The sequence below is a fragment of the Gopherus evgoodei genome, chromosome 2 (assembly GCF_007399415.2).
Source record: "Gopherus evgoodei ecotype Sinaloan lineage chromosome 2, rGopEvg1_v1.p, whole genome shotgun sequence".
NCBI lineage: Eukaryota > Metazoa > Chordata > Testudines > Testudinidae > Gopherus > Gopherus evgoodei.
In genome coordinates, this window is record NC_044323.1 from 70790708 (window position 1) to 70813529 (window position 22822).

At 39.1% G+C, this 22822-nt stretch overlaps 1 protein-coding gene across 2 annotated transcripts in view; it reads left to right on the forward strand.

The window, feature by feature from the left end:
* Positions 1-22822, forward strand: part of LOC115645808 (ubiquitin-conjugating enzyme E2 E2) — a 329813-nt gene that overhangs the window by 274369 nt on the left and 32622 nt on the right. For both annotated transcript variants that reach the window (XM_030550949.1, XM_030550950.1), the window contains one exon: positions 12698-12845. In XM_030550949.1, the coding sequence (XP_030406809.1) occupies positions 12698-12845 (148 nt within the window). The remainder of the gene's footprint in view (positions 1-12697; positions 12846-22822) is intronic.

Sequence of the window (22822 nt, forward strand, 5' to 3'; positions counted from 1 at the left end):
CTTGGTGTCAGGAGGTGCCAAACTGTGATAAGGTGTGGAACAGACCAGGTAAAGCAGAGCACATTCATATGATCTCTTCTGTAAAAGCCAGATGCTGATGAGATTTTGATCTTGATTCACAAACACAGCATAAGTTCTGCAAAGCAAGGATTCACTTCAACCCAAAGATGAAATATCTTCCTTGTGCTGCAGTGGATGGATGGTTGAATAGAAGGATTGGTGGCCTGTTCTGAATGGCCACTTACAAAAATTAATAAAAGTATCTAGATGTCATGCCAGGGAAATATTCCTGCGTTTCTTCTAGGTCTTAATGACCTCTCCAAACTCTTTTAGAAATACCTTTGAGATTCCTGTTTCTTGCTAAATATCTTCCTTTCATGTTTAAAGGTTTCCAGAAAGCTCTGTCTCCTAAAGACGTCTGGCTCTACTTACTCTACAGTACTGGAAAGTAGAGGCATATATACCTAGGAATATTGTTCCTTTTAGTCAGCCTGGGAGAATACTAACCCATTCTAATCCTATTTGTAACTTTGTTCCATTTTAAAAATTGGTAAATTTTCTAAGCATGCACACCATTGAGAAGTGGGAACCTTCTGAAGTTCACCCTCAGTGACAAATTAATACCACAACATTTCATACACTCTAAGTTGTCAGATGAAGTGGGTTCATTTCATTATCGCACTTTCCATCCCTCCAGAACAGAAAGTCTTTACAAATCAGTGGGCCATGTCATGTTCACCCACATAGTTGTTTGTGGAAACAAGAATATTTCAAGAAAACTACCTCCAGGAATTGTCACTACACAGTGTCTGCATTTTCATCAAGAATAATCTTTATTAATAATGGCTAGTCAGATATTTGACTGTATTCAATCTGCTGTGGTGTCAATTCCATTTATTCATAGCTATTACAATGTGGATATATCTTATCATTATCCTAGTACTTCTTCTACCTTTATTTTTGAATTTGAGTGATATATAAAATCCTTAATCCCAACTCTACCATTAATCTTTCTGAGCACTTTAATCTCAACTAACTGAAAGATGGTATACAGGACCTGAAAGCTTTAGTGATGATAACTCATTTCAAAATCAAAACTAAAATAACAGAAAAGTCCATTTCCCCTTGTAAATCTCACGTCTATTGATTGATTGAAAAATTGTTCTCAGGATTTGAAAGTTTAGCTGTGTTAAATCAATTTAAAATGCTAGGAAAGTCTTGTTCCTTTGTAAATATCACATACGGTGTCTATACTATCTTGTCTTAATAGCAATATTGAATATCTCTTTCATGTTTCATACATGATGGTCACGTAATGCTAATCTGTATTCACAAAATATCATTATCTACGATAGAATCCCTCTCCTGTGATACAAGCCTTATGCTCATAAATTCAGTCTGATATACGAGACTTGAGTTCCTTTTGTCCAGAGCGTTTACTTCTTTTTTTCATATTTATTTTATACATGATTGGCTTTTAAGGACAAATTTTTCTTATCTGCAGTGTAGTAGCTAATATTTCAAGATGCCATTTATCTGAGGCAAAAGCAAGCATAAAACGGGCATTCTTCAGTATTACAAAGTGTATTGCTGATGCCTACTATTACCTAACATTTAAAAATCATGCCAGACCCCAAAAAATCATTTTGTCTTTAAATCATAAGAGTTTTCCAAAAATAATCACATTGCTTTTCCCCTGCCTTCTGATATGTTAATCTTTTTAGGGGAAGCTGCCTACTCGCCCCAATCTGTGTTCTAGTATTTCAGGTTCAAAATTAACTGAAACACACACACACACACAAAATGCATGCATCCTTATTCACTACTCAGAAAGGCCTCTACTTACCCTCTCCTATAACTCTGGGTGTGACGTTTGTCACTCTAGCCCCCCAACTTAACTCGTGAGAATAGGCCACTGTACCACTGGCGCTGTATCTGCATGTTCTCTCTTCCCCTCCCTCCCTGCCCTCAGCCTCCTCATTGCATCCTATCTCCTTTTGCTCCTCCTCCCTGCAATATTTAGCTCAGAATCTCCTGCCCATCCCATTGTCAGCCATGCCACATTCCTCTGCAACTCCTTTCAGCTACCTTCTGCTCCCCACATTCCCCCCCCCCACATGATTCCTCATAGTTTCTTGTCCTGTTTTGTAAAAAGCCTTCTGCCCTTACAGTCTCATTCTCTGTTATTCTGATCCTTGCTTGGCCTTCATATGAAGATTAAAGATCCACAATCTTTGCCGGGGGATGGCACACTTTCACCTATAAAAGTGAAAGGCCCATGGTGATTATCTTGCTGAAGGCAGCCTTTGACTTCAGTCCCATTGTCAATAAATGAAGACAGAAGCCAGTTGGGGAAAGAGTGAAACTTGACTGAAGGTAGAAACCAGAAATTTATGTGAACCATTAAAAAGTAATGAAATATCAGAAGAGTCATGACAAAAATTGTGAGAATCAGCAATATGATTCTTAATCCTGCTATCCATGGCTGCCAGAGCAGCTGTCTGTTAAAATTGAAAACTGTAATCTGCATTTCCCCTCCCTCTCAAACCCTTTGTGACACTATCCATTTTAGTGTTTGCATCTTCACATGACAATGAAACTACATGGCAGTACACAGCAGTGACATCAGCGGAGGTTAAGTCCAGATGCAGTTCTTCCTTCTCCCCATTGGAGTAACTTCAGTGCCCAACAAAGGGACAGAATCACAAGGAACACCAGACAGCACCAGAGTACTGTGATACACATAGAAAGAAAGTGACAAGAGGAGAGGAAGAGGACATATATTAATTATTATCAGTACATGCAAAGGTCACATTTGATATAAAACAGCATTGTGAACTACTGTGGTTTTCTGGGAATCCAAGTACCTGCTAATTCTTCTGAATCTCATAATTATCATTCCTTCCCACTATATTTTCTGTATGCCAAATTGGGTCAAAAGCTTCCTTTTATTTGTTTGTTTATTTTAGGGCTGTCAAGCGCTTAATCATGTAATTTAAAAAATTAATCACAATTAATTGCATGATTAATCATGCTGTTAAACAATAATAGAATACTATTTATATAAATATTTTTGGATGTTTTCCACACTTACAAATATATTGATTTCAATTACAACACAGAATACAAAGTGTACAGTGTTCACTTTTTATTTATTTTTTATTATATATATTGGCACAGTAAAAATAAAAGAAATAGAATTTTTCAATTCACTTAATACAAGTACTGTAGTGCAATCTCTTTATCATGAAAGTAGAACTTAGAAATATAGAATTATGTACAAAAAATAACTGCATTCAAAAAATAAAACAATATAAAACTTTAGAGCCTACAAGTCCACTCAGTCCTACTTTTTGTTCAGCCAATTCCTGTTTACATTTTCAGGATATAATGTTGCCTGCTTTTTAGTTTACAGTGTCACTTGAAAGTGAGAACAAGTGTTCTCATGGCACTCTTGTAGCCCACATCGCAAGATATTTATGTGCCAGATGCACTAAAAATTCATATGTCCCTTCATGCTTCAACTACCATTCCAGAGGACTTTCCTCCATGCTGATGACAGGTTCTGCTCAGTAATGATCCAAAGCAGTGCAGACTGATGCATGTTCATTTTCATCATCTGGGTCAGGTGTCACCAGCAGAAGGTTGATTTTCTTTTTTGGTGGTTTGGGTCCTGTAGTTTCCACACTAGAGTGTTGCTCTTTTAAGACTTTTGAAAGCGTGCTCCACATCTGATCCCGCTCAGATTTAGGAAGGCACTTCAGATTCTTAAATCTTGGGTCAAGTGCTGAAGCTATCTTTACAAATCTCACATTGGTACCTTCCTTGCGTTTTGTCAAATCTGCTGTGAAAGTGTTCTTAAAACAAACGTGTGCTGGGTCATCATCTGAGACTGCTGTAACATGAAATATATGGCAGAATGCAGGTAAAACACAGAGCAGGAGACATACAATTGGCCCCCAAGGAATTCAGTCACAAATTTAATTAACAGATTATTTGCTTAACAAGTATCTTCAGCATGGAAGCATCTCTTCTGGAATGCTGGCCAAAGTGAAGGGGCAAAGTGAATGTTTAGCATATCTAGCATGTAAATATCTTTCAGTGCCGGTCACGAAAATGCCATGTTCTCACTTTCAGGTGACATTATAAATAATAAGCAGGCAGCATTATCTCTTGTAAATGTAAACAAACTTGTTTCTCTTAGCGACTGGCTGAACAAGAAGTAGGACTGAGTGGACTTGTAGGCTCTAAAGTTTTACTTTGTTTTGTTTTTAAGTGCAGTTATGTAACAAAAAAATCTACATTTGTAAGTTGCGCTTCCACAATAAAGAGATTGCACTACAGTACATGTATGAGATGAATTGAAAAATACTATTTCTTTTGTTTGTCATTTTACAGTGCAAATACTTGTAATAAAAATAATAACATAAAATGAGCACTGTACACTTTGTATTCTGTGTTATAGTAGAAATCAATATATTTGAAAATGTAGAAAATCATCCGAAAATATTTAATACATTTCAGTTGGTATTCTGTTGTTTAACAGTGCAATTAAAACTGCAATTAATCTTGATTAATATTCTTGAGTTAATGGGATGAGTTAACTGTGATTAATCAACAGCTGTGGTTTATTGATATTTGATTATAATGGTCTCAACCAAAACTCATAGCACATGTACAAAATAAACTCTTGCCATTTCCCCACTCCCAAACTTAGATACTCCTACCGCCACCACTGTCTTCCCTTCTCCCCAAGCAGACACAAAGTTCTTGTAAGTTCTTGAAAATATAAGTTGAGGGTGCCCAGTTTCTTGAAGGAAATTCTTTGTACAGTACCTCAAAGATTGGGTGGCACCCACCAACTTTCCCTTTGGGAAAGAAACTGTGTAATGTTTATTGGTAGTCCAGCAGTTTTATAGGCTAGTTAATTCAGTCATACGGCATAAAAATGGTACATTGTTTAAAAAAAAATAAATATATTGTAAAGTACATGTTGATGTGTGATGTTTGGCTACATTTCTGTCAGAATAGGTAGGTTTCTTTAGCTTATCATGAAAGAGCATTTTGGCAATATCCAAACAGGAAAGATTGGTAGGCTACATTTTGGGGTTATTGTGACAGGCATGACTGGTGTGTAAGATTAAACTAGTCAGAAAATTATCCACAGAAACAGTTTTTTAAAATGTTTAAATAACAGCCAATACACCTCTTAGATTTGTTTTTCCACTTTCATTTGGCTGGCACAGCCTTTTTTAAATTCCGTAATCACACATAGTAACGTCAGGAATAAAGTCATTTTACAGAAACTTGTATTGTCTGTCTTTATCTGAGAAAGCTTTTGACTCTCTGCATCACTCAATATTGCTCTGTATCCTGAAGCTCTGTGACTGGACATGTTTCCATTTTCTTTGTTCTCCTCCTGCCCTTTCCATTATTTTCAAAGGGCTTCTTTGCACAGCTTCTTAGAACATCTTGACTTGCTCTTTGTTGTAGTTACAGCAAGGATTAGTACTAGAATCCATCTTTAGACCTACCAAATCTGCATGTCAATTGAAAATATGTATATGGTACATATATGTTTAGCATCGCTCTGTTTACCTCAAATGATATTACTTTTGCCTCTAATGCCGTTTCCACTGAGGTGGAGTGGGTGGTTAGCTAGCTTCATAATTACCATTAATATACTGTATCATTATCGTAAGTAGACATTGTTTCATTTTGGACGCTATTAAAAAGTGATCCACATGAACAGTGTTATACACTCCACTGAATCATTATCACTTCTAGCAAGCCATATTAAGCACTGAGCATTTGGTTACAGGAACCTAGATCTTCTGTTTTGGGAGATTTATTCATTTCATTTTGGGGGGTTATTTTTAGCAATTTGAGTTTTATGTAGATGTGCAAAAACTGGGGTTTTTCAGGGCTTTCTCTTTGTATATACTGTAATGAGTAATCTCTTTGCAAAGTTTCCTGTTTCAAACAGCAGTATGTTAAAGTCCACTCCACTATAGAACATTGAGTGTGCTCCAGCATGGACCAATTAATGAGCAACGCATGTTTAGAAATCACACGTCCAGAGTCTGCATTACCCTACTGTATAAATAAGCCCTTATGTATTGGTGGTTACGTGGTGATTATTGGATGAACATCGATTTTGCTTTCTTGCTCTTTTTGTTTGTTTTCTGTTTCATTGGCGTTTGGCAGTTAAAACTGAAAAACAGAAGCCTTACAAAAAACCCAGAATGATTTAGGCCTCAGATTTCTTAACAGTTAATTAGTTTCACATCTGATAAATAAAATGTGCAGTGTCAAATAAAATAGTTATAAGGTAATACTTCCTTCTAATGCAGATGGTTTGTGTTTTCTCTTTATGTAGTAAATCTATGGATATTCATTACCTATTATATTTAGATTATTTGAAAAGTTTACAAAAAATCAAATAAATAAAGTCCTTTTGTTGGTACACATTAGTATAGTCTGCTTTAACAGTGAGCATCTTATGGTCAGTCATTTATTGTGCACTTTACATGGTAATCCATTAAGTATCTCAGCTGTTGTTCTTCCTAATTAATTGTCATTATGTAAGCTACAATTTTTTGTAGAAGGAGAAAACAGAGATGGATCACTCTGTCTTAGAAATACAGCCTTAGTCCTAGGCATAATACACACTAAATTGAGTTGCCTTCTATAAGGAATTTAAGGATACTAATTAACATAAGGGTTATTGCATCTTGCGGGGACGTAGGGATTTTAAATTTAGACTGTTCTGCAGTAGTTCTGACTAAAGACTAAAGAGTTTTGGCTTGGTCTTGTTTTATGATTCTCTCTTTTGGGATGGACAAAGTTTGACCGACTGAAACCTGAACTGCTACTCCTGAGTTAGGCTTTGTCTACACTGGATTTTCATTGGTAAAACTTTTGTCATTCAGGGGTGTGAAAAAAACACATCCCAGAATGACAAAAGTTTCACCGGCAAAAAGCGTCAATGTGAACAGCGCTTTGTCGGCGGGAGAGCTCTCCTGCCAACAAAGCTGCCACCGCCCGTTGGAGCTGGAAGTTTTTGGTCAGCGGGAGAGCTGTTTCCTGCCGACAACACCTTTTAGCAGCACGGCTGTAGCAGCACAGCTGAGTCGCTAAAAGGTGCATAGTGTAGACAGATTTAGACTCACAAAGTGCAGAGTTCATTTTGACTTTTTCCCGATGTACCTCAACTCTTTGTACCCATGGTTGTGCTCTGAAAGTCTTTATTCAAACAGAATAGCCACTGAAGAATTGGGGGCCGTAGGAATTTTGTCTGAATGAGGACTGCAAGTTTGGGTCCCTGAAGTATAGGGCTGTTCTATTATTTAAAATATGCCTGAAATCCTATAGACCAACTCAATTCTCTATTCAGGTTCCATAACTGAGGTGACATCACCAATACACAAGTTATATACAAGTGCAGATTGAAGCATCATTTGGAGGGGAAGGGCTAGATATTTTGACATAAAAATAATCCAAACATTGCTAATTAGCTAGACTAATTATGGGTTGGGTGCTCCTTAGTCTGGTTTTTGAGGACATTCAGTGCATATTGCTGATTGGTTTTTAAAGCTTTTCATGGTGTTGGCACTTACAATATTTGAAACCTGATCCTTGAGTCTTGTGCAGTCAACTGTCTGAGGTCACCCACACCCCTCCTTCTGCTTAGGATGTGTGAAGTGGGCATTGCAGCTTTTGCTGTGGAAAGCCTTTCAGTATGGAAAACAGTCCCCACATCCTAATTCATCTTTCTTCATCTGACCTAGCTTTTCACATTGTACTAAAGTTTTCCTCCCCACCCCATGACTACTCTTGGCTCTATACATGTTTCTTTTCTTTTCAATCCTTTCTTTTTCAGTATTACAAATTAACCAGTCACCAGGCCCAGATGGTATTCACACAAGAATTCTGAAGGAACTCAAATGTGAAAGTGCAGAGCTACTAACTGTGATATATAACCTATCATTTAAATCAGCGTCTGTAACAAATGATATAGCTAATGTGACGCCATGTAAAAAAAAAAAAAAAAAATGCTCCAGAGGTGATCCCGGAAATTACAGGCTGGTAATCCTAACCTCAGTACCAGGAAAACTGGTTGAACTATAGTAAAGAACAGAATTATCAGACATATAGATGAACACAATTTGTTCGGGAAGAGTCAACATGGTTTTTGTAAAGGGAAACCATTCCACACCAATCTACTGGAATTCTTGGAAGGGGTCAACAAACATTGACAAGGGTGATACTGTGTACTTAGATTTTCAGAAAGACTTTGACAAGGTCCCTCATCAAAGGCTCTTAAGCAAAGTAAGGAGTCATGGGATAAGAGGGAAGGTCCTCATGAATTGGTAACTGGTTAAAAGGTAGAAAACAAACGGTAGGAATAAATGGTCAGTTTTCAGAATGGAGAGAGGTAAATAGTGGTGTTCCCCAGGGGTCTGTACTGGTACCAGTATTATATAAAATATCCATAAATAATCTGGAAAAAGGGGTAAACAGTAAGGCGGCAAAATTTGCAGATGATACAAAACTACTCAAGATAGTTAAGTCCAAAGCTGACTGCCAAGAGTTTCACAAAACTGGGTGACTGGGCAACAAAATGGCAGATAAAATTCAGTGTTGAAAAATGCAAATTAATGCACATTGGAAAACATAATCCCAACTATACATATAAAATGATGGGGTCTAAAATAGCTGTTATCACTCATGAAAGAGATCTTGGAGTCATTGAAAACATCGACTCAATGTGCGGTGGCAGTCAAAAAAGCTAATAATGTTTGGAATTATTAGGAAAAGGATAGATAATAAAACTGAAAATATCATATTTGCCTCTATATAAATCCATAGTACGCCCACATCTTGAATACTGCATGCAAATGTGGTTGCCCCATCTCAAAAAAATATATTGGAATTGGAAAAGGTACAGAAAAGGGCAACAAAAGGATTAAGGGTATGGAACTGCTTCCATATGAGGTGAGATTAATAATACTGGGACTTTTCAGCTTTGAAAAGAGACAGCTAAGGAGGGTATGATAGAGGTCTATAAAATCATGACTGGTGTGGAGAAAGTAAATAAGGAAGTGTTATTTACTCCTCATAACACAAGAACTAGGGGTCACCAAATTAAATTAATTGGCAGAGATTTAAAACAAACAAAAGAAAGTATTTCTTCACACAATGCACAGTCAACCTGTGGAACTCTTTGCCAGGAAATGTTGAAAAGGCCAAGACGATAACAGGGTTCAAAAAAGAACTAGATAAGTTAATGGAGGATAGGTCCATCAATTAGCCAGGATGGGCAGGGATGGTGTCCCTAACCTCTGTTTGCCAGAAACTGGGAATAGGCAACAGAGGATGGATCACTTGATGATTACATGTTCTCTTCATTCCCTTTTGGGCACCTGGCACTGGCCACTATCAGCAGACAGGATACTGGGCTAGATGGACCATTGGTCTGACCCAGTATGACTGTTCATATGTTCTTAACCTCATTTGTTTTTATTTAAAGAGATTAGACTTTTGTTTTTATTCTGTTAATAGAACCCAACTAACTTTGCTGTGGAGCACTGGATAAATGTATTTATCATTATTATTATTATTTATTGCCAATATTGTATGAATTAATTTAAATTCCTTACAGGTTACCTTTAAAACCTCCTATGGTATTTTTATTGTTTTCAGAAAATTGTCTTATTTTTCCCCCTTCCCTGACCTGCACATATATCCAGTGAAAATAAGATATTCTGTATGCACTACAGTATAAAAGAAAATGAGTCCATAGAGGACAGATATCTTTGGAGAAATGGAAATTACTCATCTGTCATTCATTTGTCTTATGATAACTTCCTGCATATGCCCATAAACCTTTGAATGTTAGTAGGAGTGTATTTAGGCTTTTGTATTAAGGAATAAGTGGAAACATTAGACTTCATCCTTTACAGGACACATTTAAATGGTATCAAGTATAAAAATCTGACCATATTGTAGATAATGTAATACCCCTAGAGTAATATTGTCAGCTGGCTTCTTGTCTCCTCACAATAGATGGAGATAGCCCTGCAAAACATCAAGATTGTGTATGTGACAAATACAGCATCAGATATGTGGGTGTCAGAATCTGAGGGAATGAGATGCTCCTGTCTCATTTATACTTGCTAGGAATTTTCAACTGCAGTTAGTTTCCCAAGTTGGGTGCTACAGAGTCATCTGGAGGAGGAAACAATATTTCCAGTTGTCTCCTAAATTGTGGCTTATTTATACCATTCTGGTGATGTAAAGGGAACAGAACCAGCCTTCAGTGACTGTCGTTACAGCAGAGAGATTTTGAACTGATCTGTAGCCAGCACAATGACTCTGTGCCCTCCTCCCAGATAGATCTTCTCACTGTAGTAACTTACTTGGGCTGGAGATGCAGGATACAGGAATACATTTATATATATTTAAAGGGTTATAAAGGTATCAGAAGAAAGCACGTAGGTAAGCCAGCCTGAAAAAGATTAGTTGAAAGCACAACTTCACTGAAAAGCATAGATATTTGGAGTGTAGACTAGCAAACTGCTCAATCAGCTTATGAGTGCATAGTAACCTTAGGCATAAATGTATTTAAAAGCAGTTAAACCTGATATCGTTGGTTCTTTGTTACATAACTCACTGATTCATGCAATCAGGGTCCAACGTATTGCCTTTCTAGATCTCTGTGGAAAAGTAGTTATGGCGAAAAAGTGTTTTTCATTGCCTCCAATTCTTTACCAACAGAAAGCTATTGGCTTTTCACTCCTTTCTCTTATCAAGGCCATTTGAAAGACTGAGGTAAAGGGCTTGAAGAAGTGTTCAACCAGTTAAAGAATATATACATGATTAAAATAGCAGTGTGTTATTGCACATATTTGCATCATCTGCTTAGTTTACTGACAAATGTCCCCATTTGGATCCCATTGAAAACAGAAATTTTGTCCTTGCTTAAAATAAGAGTCGATTCAGAGCTGTCATCAAGTTTTCATTGCTGTCAGTACTGTCTCATGCATAATCAACCCATTTCTTGACTTAATTTAAACTCCAGAAAGTTATTGTTGCTGGTGAGATATTCCACAGAAATGAAACATCTTGATTTTTAGCTGCCACGTTGAGCAAGCCATTATAAAAATCTTGTTTGGCTTGTCATCTGAGTAAATCTGATAGGGAAACAAATTGCTGATGGGGAATAACTAAGGAACACCAAAATGTCATTTTTAAATAGTCCCTTTCTATCCAATAACCACACACCTTTCTTTTACAGCTGAAATTATTTGAAAATAAAAGGCCTGTATTTTCAGGACACACTTTAGAACAGGTGCGCACATTACTCCAGCACAGAAGAAGGAAAGGCAGGCTACCCTTCTGGTGTGTTCAGTACAAGTTCAGTGTAGAGCCCTGTTCAGATACACAAATGTGTATCCGCAATCTTTCCAGGGTCCGCAAATATTATATGTGCATATCTGCATCCACAGATGCGGGTATCTGCAGATATCCGTGGATTTGCAGGGCTCTACACTGGGGGCCGGACTGAGGCTCCAAAGTATCCTCCCCACCAGAACCCAGTCGGGGAGAGCCGCGTGGGTAGCCTGGGTCCCTCCACCTGTCCTGGGCAGGGAGCCCAAACAGCCCCCCGCCCAGTGTTCCAGCCCCCCACCCAGGGCGGGTGGAGAGATCCAGGCTCCCGACAGCTGCCAGTGTGGCTCTCCCTGACATGGCTTCTGCTGGGGGTGGTGACTTGGAGCTGCAGCCCAGCCATGGTAAGAGCTGGGAGGGCAGCTGTGGGAAGCCATGGCCGACCCTCCACCTCCCAGGGCAGGTGAAGGGTCTGTGCCATGCTTCCTTACATCTGCCCACCCGGCTCTTACCGTCAAAGTACTGTGTGGATAGAAAATTTGTATCCGCATCCGCACTGCTATCCGCAGAAATGGCCCGCAGATATAAAGCAGATACTCGCCGGCTTGCAGGGCTCTATTCTTGTGATGTGAACTAGAATGGGTACAAACATCAAAAAAATTATAATATAAACAACAAAGGAAAAGATATGTAGATGCAATTCCAATTGGTTCATTTGTGACTTTAAATTTAGAAATTCAAATAAGGTTATTGTGTCAGCCTCTCCTAAAGAATTTGTCTACCTAGCCCCAGGACATTGTATGTCAGGTTTTTCTACTTGTTATTAAGCTGTCCAACACCAACTCCAGTGAACTGGGCCAGGTACTCAGCAGATGGGATGGGATGTGGGAGAAATCCTTCTTTCTACTCCCCTCAAAGGCGGAATTGGCTGTAAAGCGACTTCATGGAGATCACTCCACATCAGTGGTTAAATTGCACTCTGTGGCCCCTGTGCAGAGATAAGGGAGGTCAGGAGACTCCATACAAGTGTATCTCTGGAACCATGTCCCAACCATGAACACTGACACCAAATCAGTTCTGTTACCAGCCAGAGAGATGCAGAATTTTACTATAGTAAATATTTTAAAACTTACACAACTTTTAATTGAACGCAGCATAGTAGTAAGTATCACTCTGCAAAGTTACACTGGCCTCAGGAAAGCAGAATGTTCTTTAACTGATAAGATTTTGTAACTACTTTATAATAATAATAATACTGGAACTGTTGGTTTTAAACACCTTTATACTTAGACACTGTCTTTTCTAGGTTACATTTCGGACAAGAATCTATCACTGTAATATTAACAGCCAAGGAGTGATCTGCCTTGACATTTTAAAAGACAACTGGAGTCCAGCATTAACCATTTCTAAAGTTCTCCTCTCCATCTGCTCACTTCTTACAGACTGCAACCCTGGTAAGAAATTAACACTGGTTTTACTTTTGCATTCATTCACATCTGGCTTTCTGTTATCTATTAGTATCTGCTTGGTACTGTGTCTTACTACTGTGTAAAAAAAAAAAAAAAAAAAGACATAAAATGTAGATTTAAAATTTACTGTGTGTGATTGTTACAACGCTAAATGAAAAAATGTACATGATATAAATTAAAGAGAAAACATATTGTCAGAAGGGCAGGTGCATTTTTAGGGCTTGAGAATAAAAATACGCTATTTCAAACTAAAGAGTTTAATCTCTAATATATCCCTAGCGGTAAATGCTATTTGAGAAATGTGGGATATTACAGCCAGATAATATTACTGAACATTGAAATAGAAAGTTTTCATTTAAACATCCTTCTGAAAAGAGTATTATAGTACCAGTTCTGGTGGAAGGCTAACAAAACAGTTTACAAATAATAGGCATTAACGTAGAGAATAGGCAGTCACTCTTATTAACTAGTGTAGTGGTTAACCATTCCCTTCAACTTTCAGTCATACATCTGGTTGCTTCCTGCTGATTGCTAGGCCTCTGGCTCCACCCTTTGTCCTGCCCCCAATGACCAAGGAATGATTCTGATTGTACGACTGAGGATCCCAAACATTCCAAAATAGTGAGTCAGGCTCCCGAAACTCATGAAATTGGCTTACATGTCATGAGATTTTTAACATGATACATTCTGGAGTCTTTTTATTTCCCTTTTAGTTTCTAAGCCTTTAAGATTCATGTTTTGAAGTTTTGTTTTGTTTTTTTCCCAAACCATGAGGGCTAGAAACTTATTTAAAAAAAAAAAGAAGAAGAAGAAAACTGAGCTTCTCATGTAATCACAGTCCTCCAGGAGCTGGGGCTTTAAGAAAAACACTAAAATATCTCAAGGCTCACAATGAAATTCTGAGGGTAGGCAAGTGTTTGACTGGCTAAATTCCTTCATTTGGGGTTGCCTTAGATGTGATACAAAAAGCTGCAGTTAGATGTAAAAAGGAGTCCAATATATAGTTACCTGTGGTGACTCAAATAACACAGCCCAAACTTACAGGAAAAATGAGATCCTGGTAACACTCACAATGTCCCAGTTAAAAGCTGAAACAGTAAAGGAGACTAGACAGTTACTAAATATCTTGTGACTTCAGGCATGTTTATTTCTGGTGTTTACTGCACCCCCTACTGATGTGTTGGAGGCACTTCACGTGCACACTTCTGACTATACATTTTATTGAGCAGAGGCTTGTCTTTTGATACAGCTGGAGGGGTAACACAAGTGTAAAGAAAAGAAAACTAATAGTCTTGGAGTCTTTAGAATAAACATAAGGGGTATGGTGACATTAATGTGGAGTTTTCTATTAGTGATATATGGGCACTTTAAAAGTTAGTGGGAAAGCTGTGCTTGAGTTAGAAGTTGGAAATATAAATGTTTTTGGGGGGTGGGGCAGTCTGGTCTCTAAAGGGACACTATCAACTTGAAAATATATTCTGTTTCAAATGGTGAATTAAAAATAATTTCTGATACTTCACTTGCCCCGTAGCACCTCTGCCATTTTTTGTAGTTTTACGATCGGATTTTTCTTTTCTTAATGGTTTTTCCTCCCCTATGATTGTGTGAAATACTCACACAAAATAATAGCAGAAACTGGATGAGTATACAGGGGAAACAGTAAATGTGACTATACAAAGAATGCTACCAAACACACAAAATAAACAAACTCAAAAAGATTGAGGAAAGAAGTGTTTTTTTTTCCTGTCATCTCTTTCAATTATAGTAGTTGGTAAAATATTTTGTACAAAAGTTTGATATTTTAAGTTAAGTATCCCTTTAAATACTCTTCGGGGATTTGCTTACTGTGTCTTGTGTATTTCATACCTTGACTTTGAGGAATGAATAGTATTCCTATGTTTTGCTTTGTGAGCTCACTTCTCCTGAATATGAAATGTTGAGCTCTTTGTTTCCTGTCTTTTGGATTGTTTGTTTATTCCTATTCTTGGTAATTTACGTACATGTGAACTCTGTATTTTAGTGGTATGTTTTTGAAATTGAAGACTTCTACAAATTTTGGGGGCTCTTATTTTTCGTGATGTGATAACCTGATGTGATAGCGCTACTTATTTCTATTTCTGGCTGCACTATAACAGTTCTCCTGCTTGTGCCATTTGTTTCATTTTCTGAGTCCAGTTCTGATGATATTTTATCATTAACAAACTGTTGGATTAGACATTCCCTGCAATCTAATTTGAACATGGTGTTGTAAATTGACTCCCTCTTTCTCTCAGTGGGGGAATCATTTTGAAAATAGCCCTGGCACATCTGGGAGAAATATTGTATAAATATTCTCTATTAGCTGGGAGCAATTTTCAATCCACTTTGTCCTCCCTTCGTCTAAGGTATACTGCTTCATCTTAGAGGCAGAGAACCCAGCAGGGGGCTCAAATCGATAAGCAACCTTGAACTCTTTGTTCACCATTCATCAAACAGGCAGAAGCAGATCAGGTCAAATGGAAAGGCAACACTGAATATCCCACAAATATAAACACTTAGGATGTGTGAGTTCCCCCCTCCACACACACACACCCTCTTTGAAGGGAAAAATCAAGTATCAGTTACCCAGTAGTCTTACATTTATGCAAATCTTCATTAGAACAACAAATACGAGTAAGAATGGCACCTAATTAACCCTCAGCCATACACAGTGATTAAACTGAGCTGGAGCACAGCTGCAGCTTCCTTGGCAAGCATAGCTATTCTTCTCAAACAGGCTGAGCAAATGAAAAGAGGTATTTGCTCCTGCCACTTCTGTCACTCACACAGTAATCTACAAAAGACATTGAGAGCGTCTCTTTCCTCACTGGTTATATACATCACTGTCCTTTGTTTTGTGTTACTTGAGGCAGGAACTTGTTTGTCCTCTTTAAACAACTAATATAATCCTTTACTCATAAGCTGTCTCAGACTCTTCAGTTCTGATAATTATTAATTGTCTCTATTTTGCTTAGCAGTATCAGACAGTAAATTGTGTTAACAAATGTCTGAATTTTGTAACAGCTGGCTGACTTTTGGGACGTGGGGGAGGAGTGATACAGTATTTATGTATGACTGAACACATGTGAGCTATCTGCAAAAATAACTGAGGCAATTGTAATGGTAACAGAGAAATGTAAGAAATGAATGAAATGCTAACATTCCCCTGGTAGATATTAGTTTGTATTTTCATGTAAATTGACATCCTCAGGTTAAGAATTCCATATATTTTTACAAAGGAAGACCCCAGTCCTCCAAACATTTTGGCATGTCCATAAGTTTACTTGCATGAGTAGTCCTGTAAAGCTTATGGGACTACTTATGTGCATAAAGTAAAGCATGTTTGCAGGATCTTGGCCTAAGAAAGTTCACTTTTCAATAGTTAGGTGTTATGGGCTTGTGTAGGCCAGGAGTTATTCCAGAATAACTATTCAGGTATAGCTATCCTGGAATAAGAATGTTCACACGTGGAGGCATAGCTGTTGTGCTTTAATGCATACCCTAACTTAATCGAAATTAACTTTCAAAAGTAGACAAGCCCTTAGTTTACTTTTATGCATTTTTTCACAACTTGAAATATGAAAATTAATTATTCTTATTTTTGTCTCTAGCACAGTGTTCCTCAAACTGGGGTCGCTGCTTGTGTAGGGAAAGCCCCTGGCAGGCCAGGCCGGTTTATTTACCTGCCCCATCCGCAGGTCCAGCCAATCACGGCTCCCACTGGCTGCGGTTCGCTGCCGCAGGCCAATGGGGGCAGCTGGAAGCGGCGGCCAGTAAGTCCCTCGGCCCATGCTGTTTCGAGCAGCTCTCATAGGCCTGGAGCAGGGAACCACAGCCAGTGGGAGCTGTGATCGGCCGGATCTGCAGACGGGGCAGGTAAACAAACCCGCCTGGCCCGCCAGGGGCTTTCCCTACACAAGTGACGACCCCAGTTTGAGAAACATTGGTCTAGACAGTTTTGTTCTCTGTTTCTCATGCACTAGGAAAATACTGAAGCATTTGGCTTGCAAACACTGTAGAGGAAATACTTAAATAAAAAACTTTTATTGGAATTTTCTTTAAATGTACAACAACTTTTCTATTGACTTAAAGTTTTATAAATCCTTATTTTTACACAATCTAAACTTGGGATTTAAAATGGCCTGACATTGTCTTTAGTGCCTAGCTGCCTAATATAGAATTATGTGTATTTAAGCATTTGTGGCAAATCCGTTTTAATTTGTGAGCTACACCCAATACAAACCACCGTTTTAATTAAGGCATCTAGATTTGTAGGGGCTGAAATCCTATAGCTGCCCCACCCAACATTCATGTTTTTTTCACCCATGTTAAACTGCGTATGCATTTAAATTAATCATGTGGCATTTAACTCACGTCAATCTCTGCATATTTTGTCATTGATTTTTATTTAATAGCATTATTTCCATATATACAGTTCCAAATTCAATTTGATTTTATACTTCGAGTGATTGCACATATCCATACCACTTCAGGTGTGTGTGCTCAGAGCACTTTCAGAGATTTTTCCCTCCATGGTATCCATCAGGGTGGGGTATGCACCCTCTTTTTTCTCACACTGCTCTGTAATGAAATAAGGGGCAGAGCTAGGCATGACCCTTCTTACTGCCTGTGACAGTTGTTGGAGTGTCTTAACTTGCTACCTCAAGATCTTCCCCACTGTTCATATATGGTTGTTACTCACTTTTAGTCATAGTTTTAGTGTTAAAATTAGTAATAGTATTAAGTTTCCTTTATTAGACTGGGGAGGTGTATAATCTTCAGTTTCGTTTGTTAGGTGTTGGTTTTGGTGTCGGGGCATGCCTTGGTCCCCAGGCTTTGAACCCTGTGAGTCCCACAAGAAACATGTCAGTGAGCAATCTACACTCCACTGGCCTGAACTGGCTTGGAGAGACTCATGTCAGGGATCATTGCCGAATCTGTAGGGAACTTAAGACAAGAACCAAGAAAGACGGGGAGGCAGACCTAAATTTCTTCTGATGGAGGTAGCCCTGTGCCCCCCCTCGGAGCCTTCCCATTCAGAGCTCATACGAAGCACAACTTCTTCAATCAGGAACACTCCTCCTGTTTTGGCCAAACCCTGATGCCAGTCATCCTGCCCAGTACTGAGGAAAATTGCTTCTAAGGACTCTATATCCAGATCGAGGTCCCTGACACCAAAATCCAGCAAGCATGCTGAGAAAGATAGTAGAGGGTGCTCAACACTGAGGCAGTCATCTACTCAGTGGGACTATCGACTCCAATGTTGGCTCCGGCGCAATTGAGACTGGCCCCTGAAGCAACGCTATCTACTTCAGCCGTGTCATCCTTGTTGACTCAACAGCAAGACTCTATCCCATTGCCATCAATTCTGGAAGCTTATGAAGCAGCACATGATCTTCTCAATCTCTCGATACCAGTTTCACCAGCAAGCCAAGATTCCTCTCGCCCAATACCATCGGATGGTAGTAAAAGTTTGTTGGCTGCTTCATCTCAGCATTGGGTACTATGGGCGCCTCTGGACACGTGGGTGATCATCGTATGGTACCATCCAGAGGGAACTGAGCGATGATCTCTCCAGTGCTATCTGTTCTGGGCTCCTGATGCCAATTTCTGGCACCAACAGGAACAGCCTTGGTTGAAAGAAGCTGATTCATCCTCAGACTTGGCGGTCAGCTCATATGTGTCACGGTCATGTCATTATTCCCCTCCAAGTGTTTACACTCTCTGGTACCCACCAGAGGCTCTGTGGTGCCTGGACAGTAGAGATCCATGGCTTGGAAGAAACTGGGGTCTGGAGACTTACCAATGGCCATTTTGGAACTTGTGGGGGTTTCTTCATCCCCCCAGGTAGTCTCCGCACTCTGCCCACTCTACTTCCTCAAGTAGGTCTCGAGACCCACCCTGGCAGGATACCACACCCAGTACCAGGCTTGGCTTGAGCAAGAGGAAATTGCTCCAGTGAATCTCCCCTTGGAGGACTTTGAGGAGGCTCCACTACAGCCAGCTTTGGCTTCCTCCTCTTCATCACTCAGCAAGGGAATGGTAGTGGAGGTGAGGAGCTCTTTGACTGGTTATTATAGAGCCTATCAGGACCTTCTAAAGAGGCTGGCTTTTGCCAGGTCACACAGACTGGTCAACATCTGAGCATCTGTAGGATCTTCTCAAGTGGTGCTCTTAAATTAATGAGACTGTCTTGAAGCTCACCAGAATGTGGCTAACTCTACCTCCTCTTCCACCCACCCACAGCAAAAAGGACTGAGTGCAGATATTGTGTCTCCTTCTAGGGGTTTGAACATGTTTACACCTACTCCCCTCCAGGGTCATTGGTGGTTTCAGCTGCCAGTGAGAGAGAATGCCAGGATCAGTAAGCATCTACCCCAAAAGCAAAGAAGCTCGATCTATTTTGCAGAAAGCTTTATTCAACTGCTGGACTGCAACTCAGGACTGGTGATCAGCAGGCATTTCTGGCACATTAAAATATTGTCCCAGAGGTTAAAATCACAAGATTTTAAAGACAGATTCCCAGAGGACGTGAGGCAAGAGTTCCTCTCTGTGATGAACGAGGGAAAGTTTGTAGCTAGGATCTCACATCAGATTAATTTGGATGCCGCCAACTCTGCAGCTAGAGCCTTGGCATCAGCTATTATGATGAGCAGATGTTCGTGGCTCCAGTCTGCTCTTCCTCTGGAGGTCCAACAAACCATTGAGGATCTTCCTTTTGAGGGAATGTCACTTTTCTCAAAACAGACAGATGACTGTATGGCCTGAAGGATTCCAGTGTAACACTAAAGTCTTTGGACATTTATTCTCCTGCCCCAAAGAAGCAGCAGGCACACCACTGTCTCTCATTTATACCTCACCAACAGGAGGTAATTCGGAAAAAGGGCAGAAGTTATAGAAGAAGGATCCTGTTCCCCAGTGGGACCTAAACCTAGTGTTGTCAAAACTAATGGATCCTTCCTCCCTTTGAACCTTTAGCTACTTGCTTTCCCTCTCAGTGAAAGTAGCCTTTTTAGTGTCAAATCACCCCAGCCAGGAGAGTGGGTAAATTATGAGCTCTTTTGTCTCATCCTGCATATACTGTCTTCTGCAAGAACTAGATGCACCTGGGCCCTTATCCAAAATTTCTCACCAAGATGGGTTCTCACTTTCATATTAATCAGGCAATGTGCTTATTAACTTTGTTCCCCAAACCTCAGTCTCATCAGGATGATAAAAAACTCCGTATTGGATGTTAGGAGAACATTAGTATTTTGCTAGAATAGGACTAAACCATTTAGATCATAGTCTGTTATTCATGGCAGTTGCAGACAGGATGAAGGGCCTTCCAGTCTCTTTGTGGATCTCCTCTTGTATTTAGTTGTGTTACGACTTTGCCAGTAAGATTCTGGCACATTCAGTCAGACCTCAAACAGCCTTTCTGGCCCAGGTGCCTATTCTGGACATTTGCCAAACAGCAACTTGGTCTGCTGTGCATATCTTCACTTCATATTATAACAACAATCATCAATCTAGAGATAAAGCTAGATTTGGACATGTGATCTCCAGTCATTTTCAGGTAAACTCCGATCCCACCTCCAGATCACACTGCTTGTAAGTCACCTGAAGTTGGACTGGACATGTGCAGTCACTCAAATAAGAAAAGGTTGCTAACCTGTTCTGTAATTGTTATTCTTTGAGATGTGGTGAATGTGTCTATTCCACAACCCACCCTCCCTCCCCTCTATATTGCAGTCTATCTGGAAGGAAGGAACTGAGAGGTGTCTGGGGTTCAGGCATACAGATGCCTGGCATGGGCCTATAGTGCACATGCCCAGAAGCAGAAACACCGAGGGAACTTTTACTGCAAAAACATAGGTGCTGAGCAATTTTTGGCACCTACAGAGCTCAGGGGCAGATGAACAGGGCTTTTGTGAATCCCTGATTCTGGGATTTAGGCACCTAAATTGGCAGTTAGACACCTAAGTCCTTTTTTTTTTTTTAAAGAATATCAGGGTTGGAAGGGACTTCAGGAAGTCATCTATTCCAACCCCCTGCTCAAAGCAGGGCCAATCCCCAGACAGATTTTTATCCAAGATCCCTAAATGGCCCCCTCAAGAATTGAACTCACAACCCTGAGTTTAGCAGGCCAATGCTCAAACCACTGAGCTATCCGTCCCACCCTTTTGTGACTCCAGCCCTTAATGTGCAGTTTAATATGCTTCACATAGTATAATATACGTCAGATAGTGGTATGAAATAGGGCTGTCAAGCAGTAAAAAAAATTAATTGTGATTAATCACGTGATTAATCGCACTGTTAAACAATAATAGAATACCATTTATGTAGGTATTTTTGGATGTTTTCTACATTTTCAAATATATTGATTTCAATTACAACACAGAATACAAAGTGTACAGTGCTCATTTTATATTTATTTTTGATTATAAGTATTTGCACTGTAAAAATACAAAAGAAATAGTATTTTTCAGTTCACCCAATGCAAGTACTGTAGTGCAATCTCTTTATCATGAAAGTTGAACTTACAAATATAGAATTATGTACAAAAGAAACTGCATTCAAAAATAAAACAATGTAAAATTTTAGTTCCTATAAGTCCACTCAGACCTACTGCTTGTTCAGCCAGTCACTCAGACAAACAAGTTTGTTTACATTTGCAGGAGATAATGCCTGCCCACTTCTTGTTTACAGTGTCACCTGAAAGTGAGAACAGGCGTCCTCGTGGCACTGTTGTTGCCAGCATTGCAAGATACATATGTGCCAGATGCACTAAAGATTCATATGTCTCTCCATGCTTCAACCATCATTCCAGGGAACATGCATCCATGCTGATGATGGATTCTGCTCGATAACAATCCAAAGCAGTGCGGACTGATGCGTGTTCATTTTCATGATCTGAGTCAGATGCCACCAACAGAATGTTAATTTTTTTTTCATTGTTCAGGTTCTGTGGTTTCCGTATCGAAGTATTGCTCATTTAAGACTTCTGAAAGCATATTCCACACCTCGTCCCTCTCAAATTTAGGCAGGCACTTCAGATTCTTAAACCTTGAGTCGAGTGCTGTAGCTGTCTTTAGAAATCTCGCATTGGTACCTTCTTCGCGTTTTGTGAAATCTGCAGTGAAAGTGTTCTTAAAATGAACAACATACTGGATCGTCATCCAAGACTGCTGTAACATGAAATATATGGCAGAATGCGGGTAAAACAGAGCAGGGGACATACAGCTCTCCCCCAAAGAGTTCAGTCACAAATTTAATTAATGCATTATATTTTTTAACGAGCGTCATCAGCATGGAAGCATGTCCTCTGGAATGGTGGCTGAAGCATGAAGGGGCATATGAATGTTTAGCATATCTGGCACGTAAATACCTTGCAATGCTGGCTACAAAAGTGCCATGAGAACGCTTGTACTCACTTTCTGATGACATTGTGAAAAAATAAGCAGGCAGCATTATCTCCTGTAAATGTAAACAAACTTGTTTCTCTTAGTGATTGGCTGAACAAGAAGTAGGAGTGAATGGACTTGTAGGCTCTCAAGTTTTACATTATTTTATTTTTGAGTGAAGTTATGTAACAAAAAAATCTACATTTGTAAATTGCACATTCACGAAAAAGACATTTCACAACAGTACGTGTATGAGGTGAATTGAAAAATACTATTTCTTTTGTTTATCATTTTTACAGTGCAAATATTTGTAATAAAAATAATATACAATTTGATTTCAGTTACAACATAGAATACAATATATATGAAAATGTAGAAAAACATCCAAAATATTTAATAAATTTCAATTGGTATTCTATTTTTTAACAGTGCAATTAAAACTGCAATTTTTTTGAGTTAATCGCATGAGTTAAATGTGATTATCAACAGCCCTAGTCTGAATACATTTATATTTATCCTTGCTTTTAGACCAAATACTACAGATTTTACCATTATGCC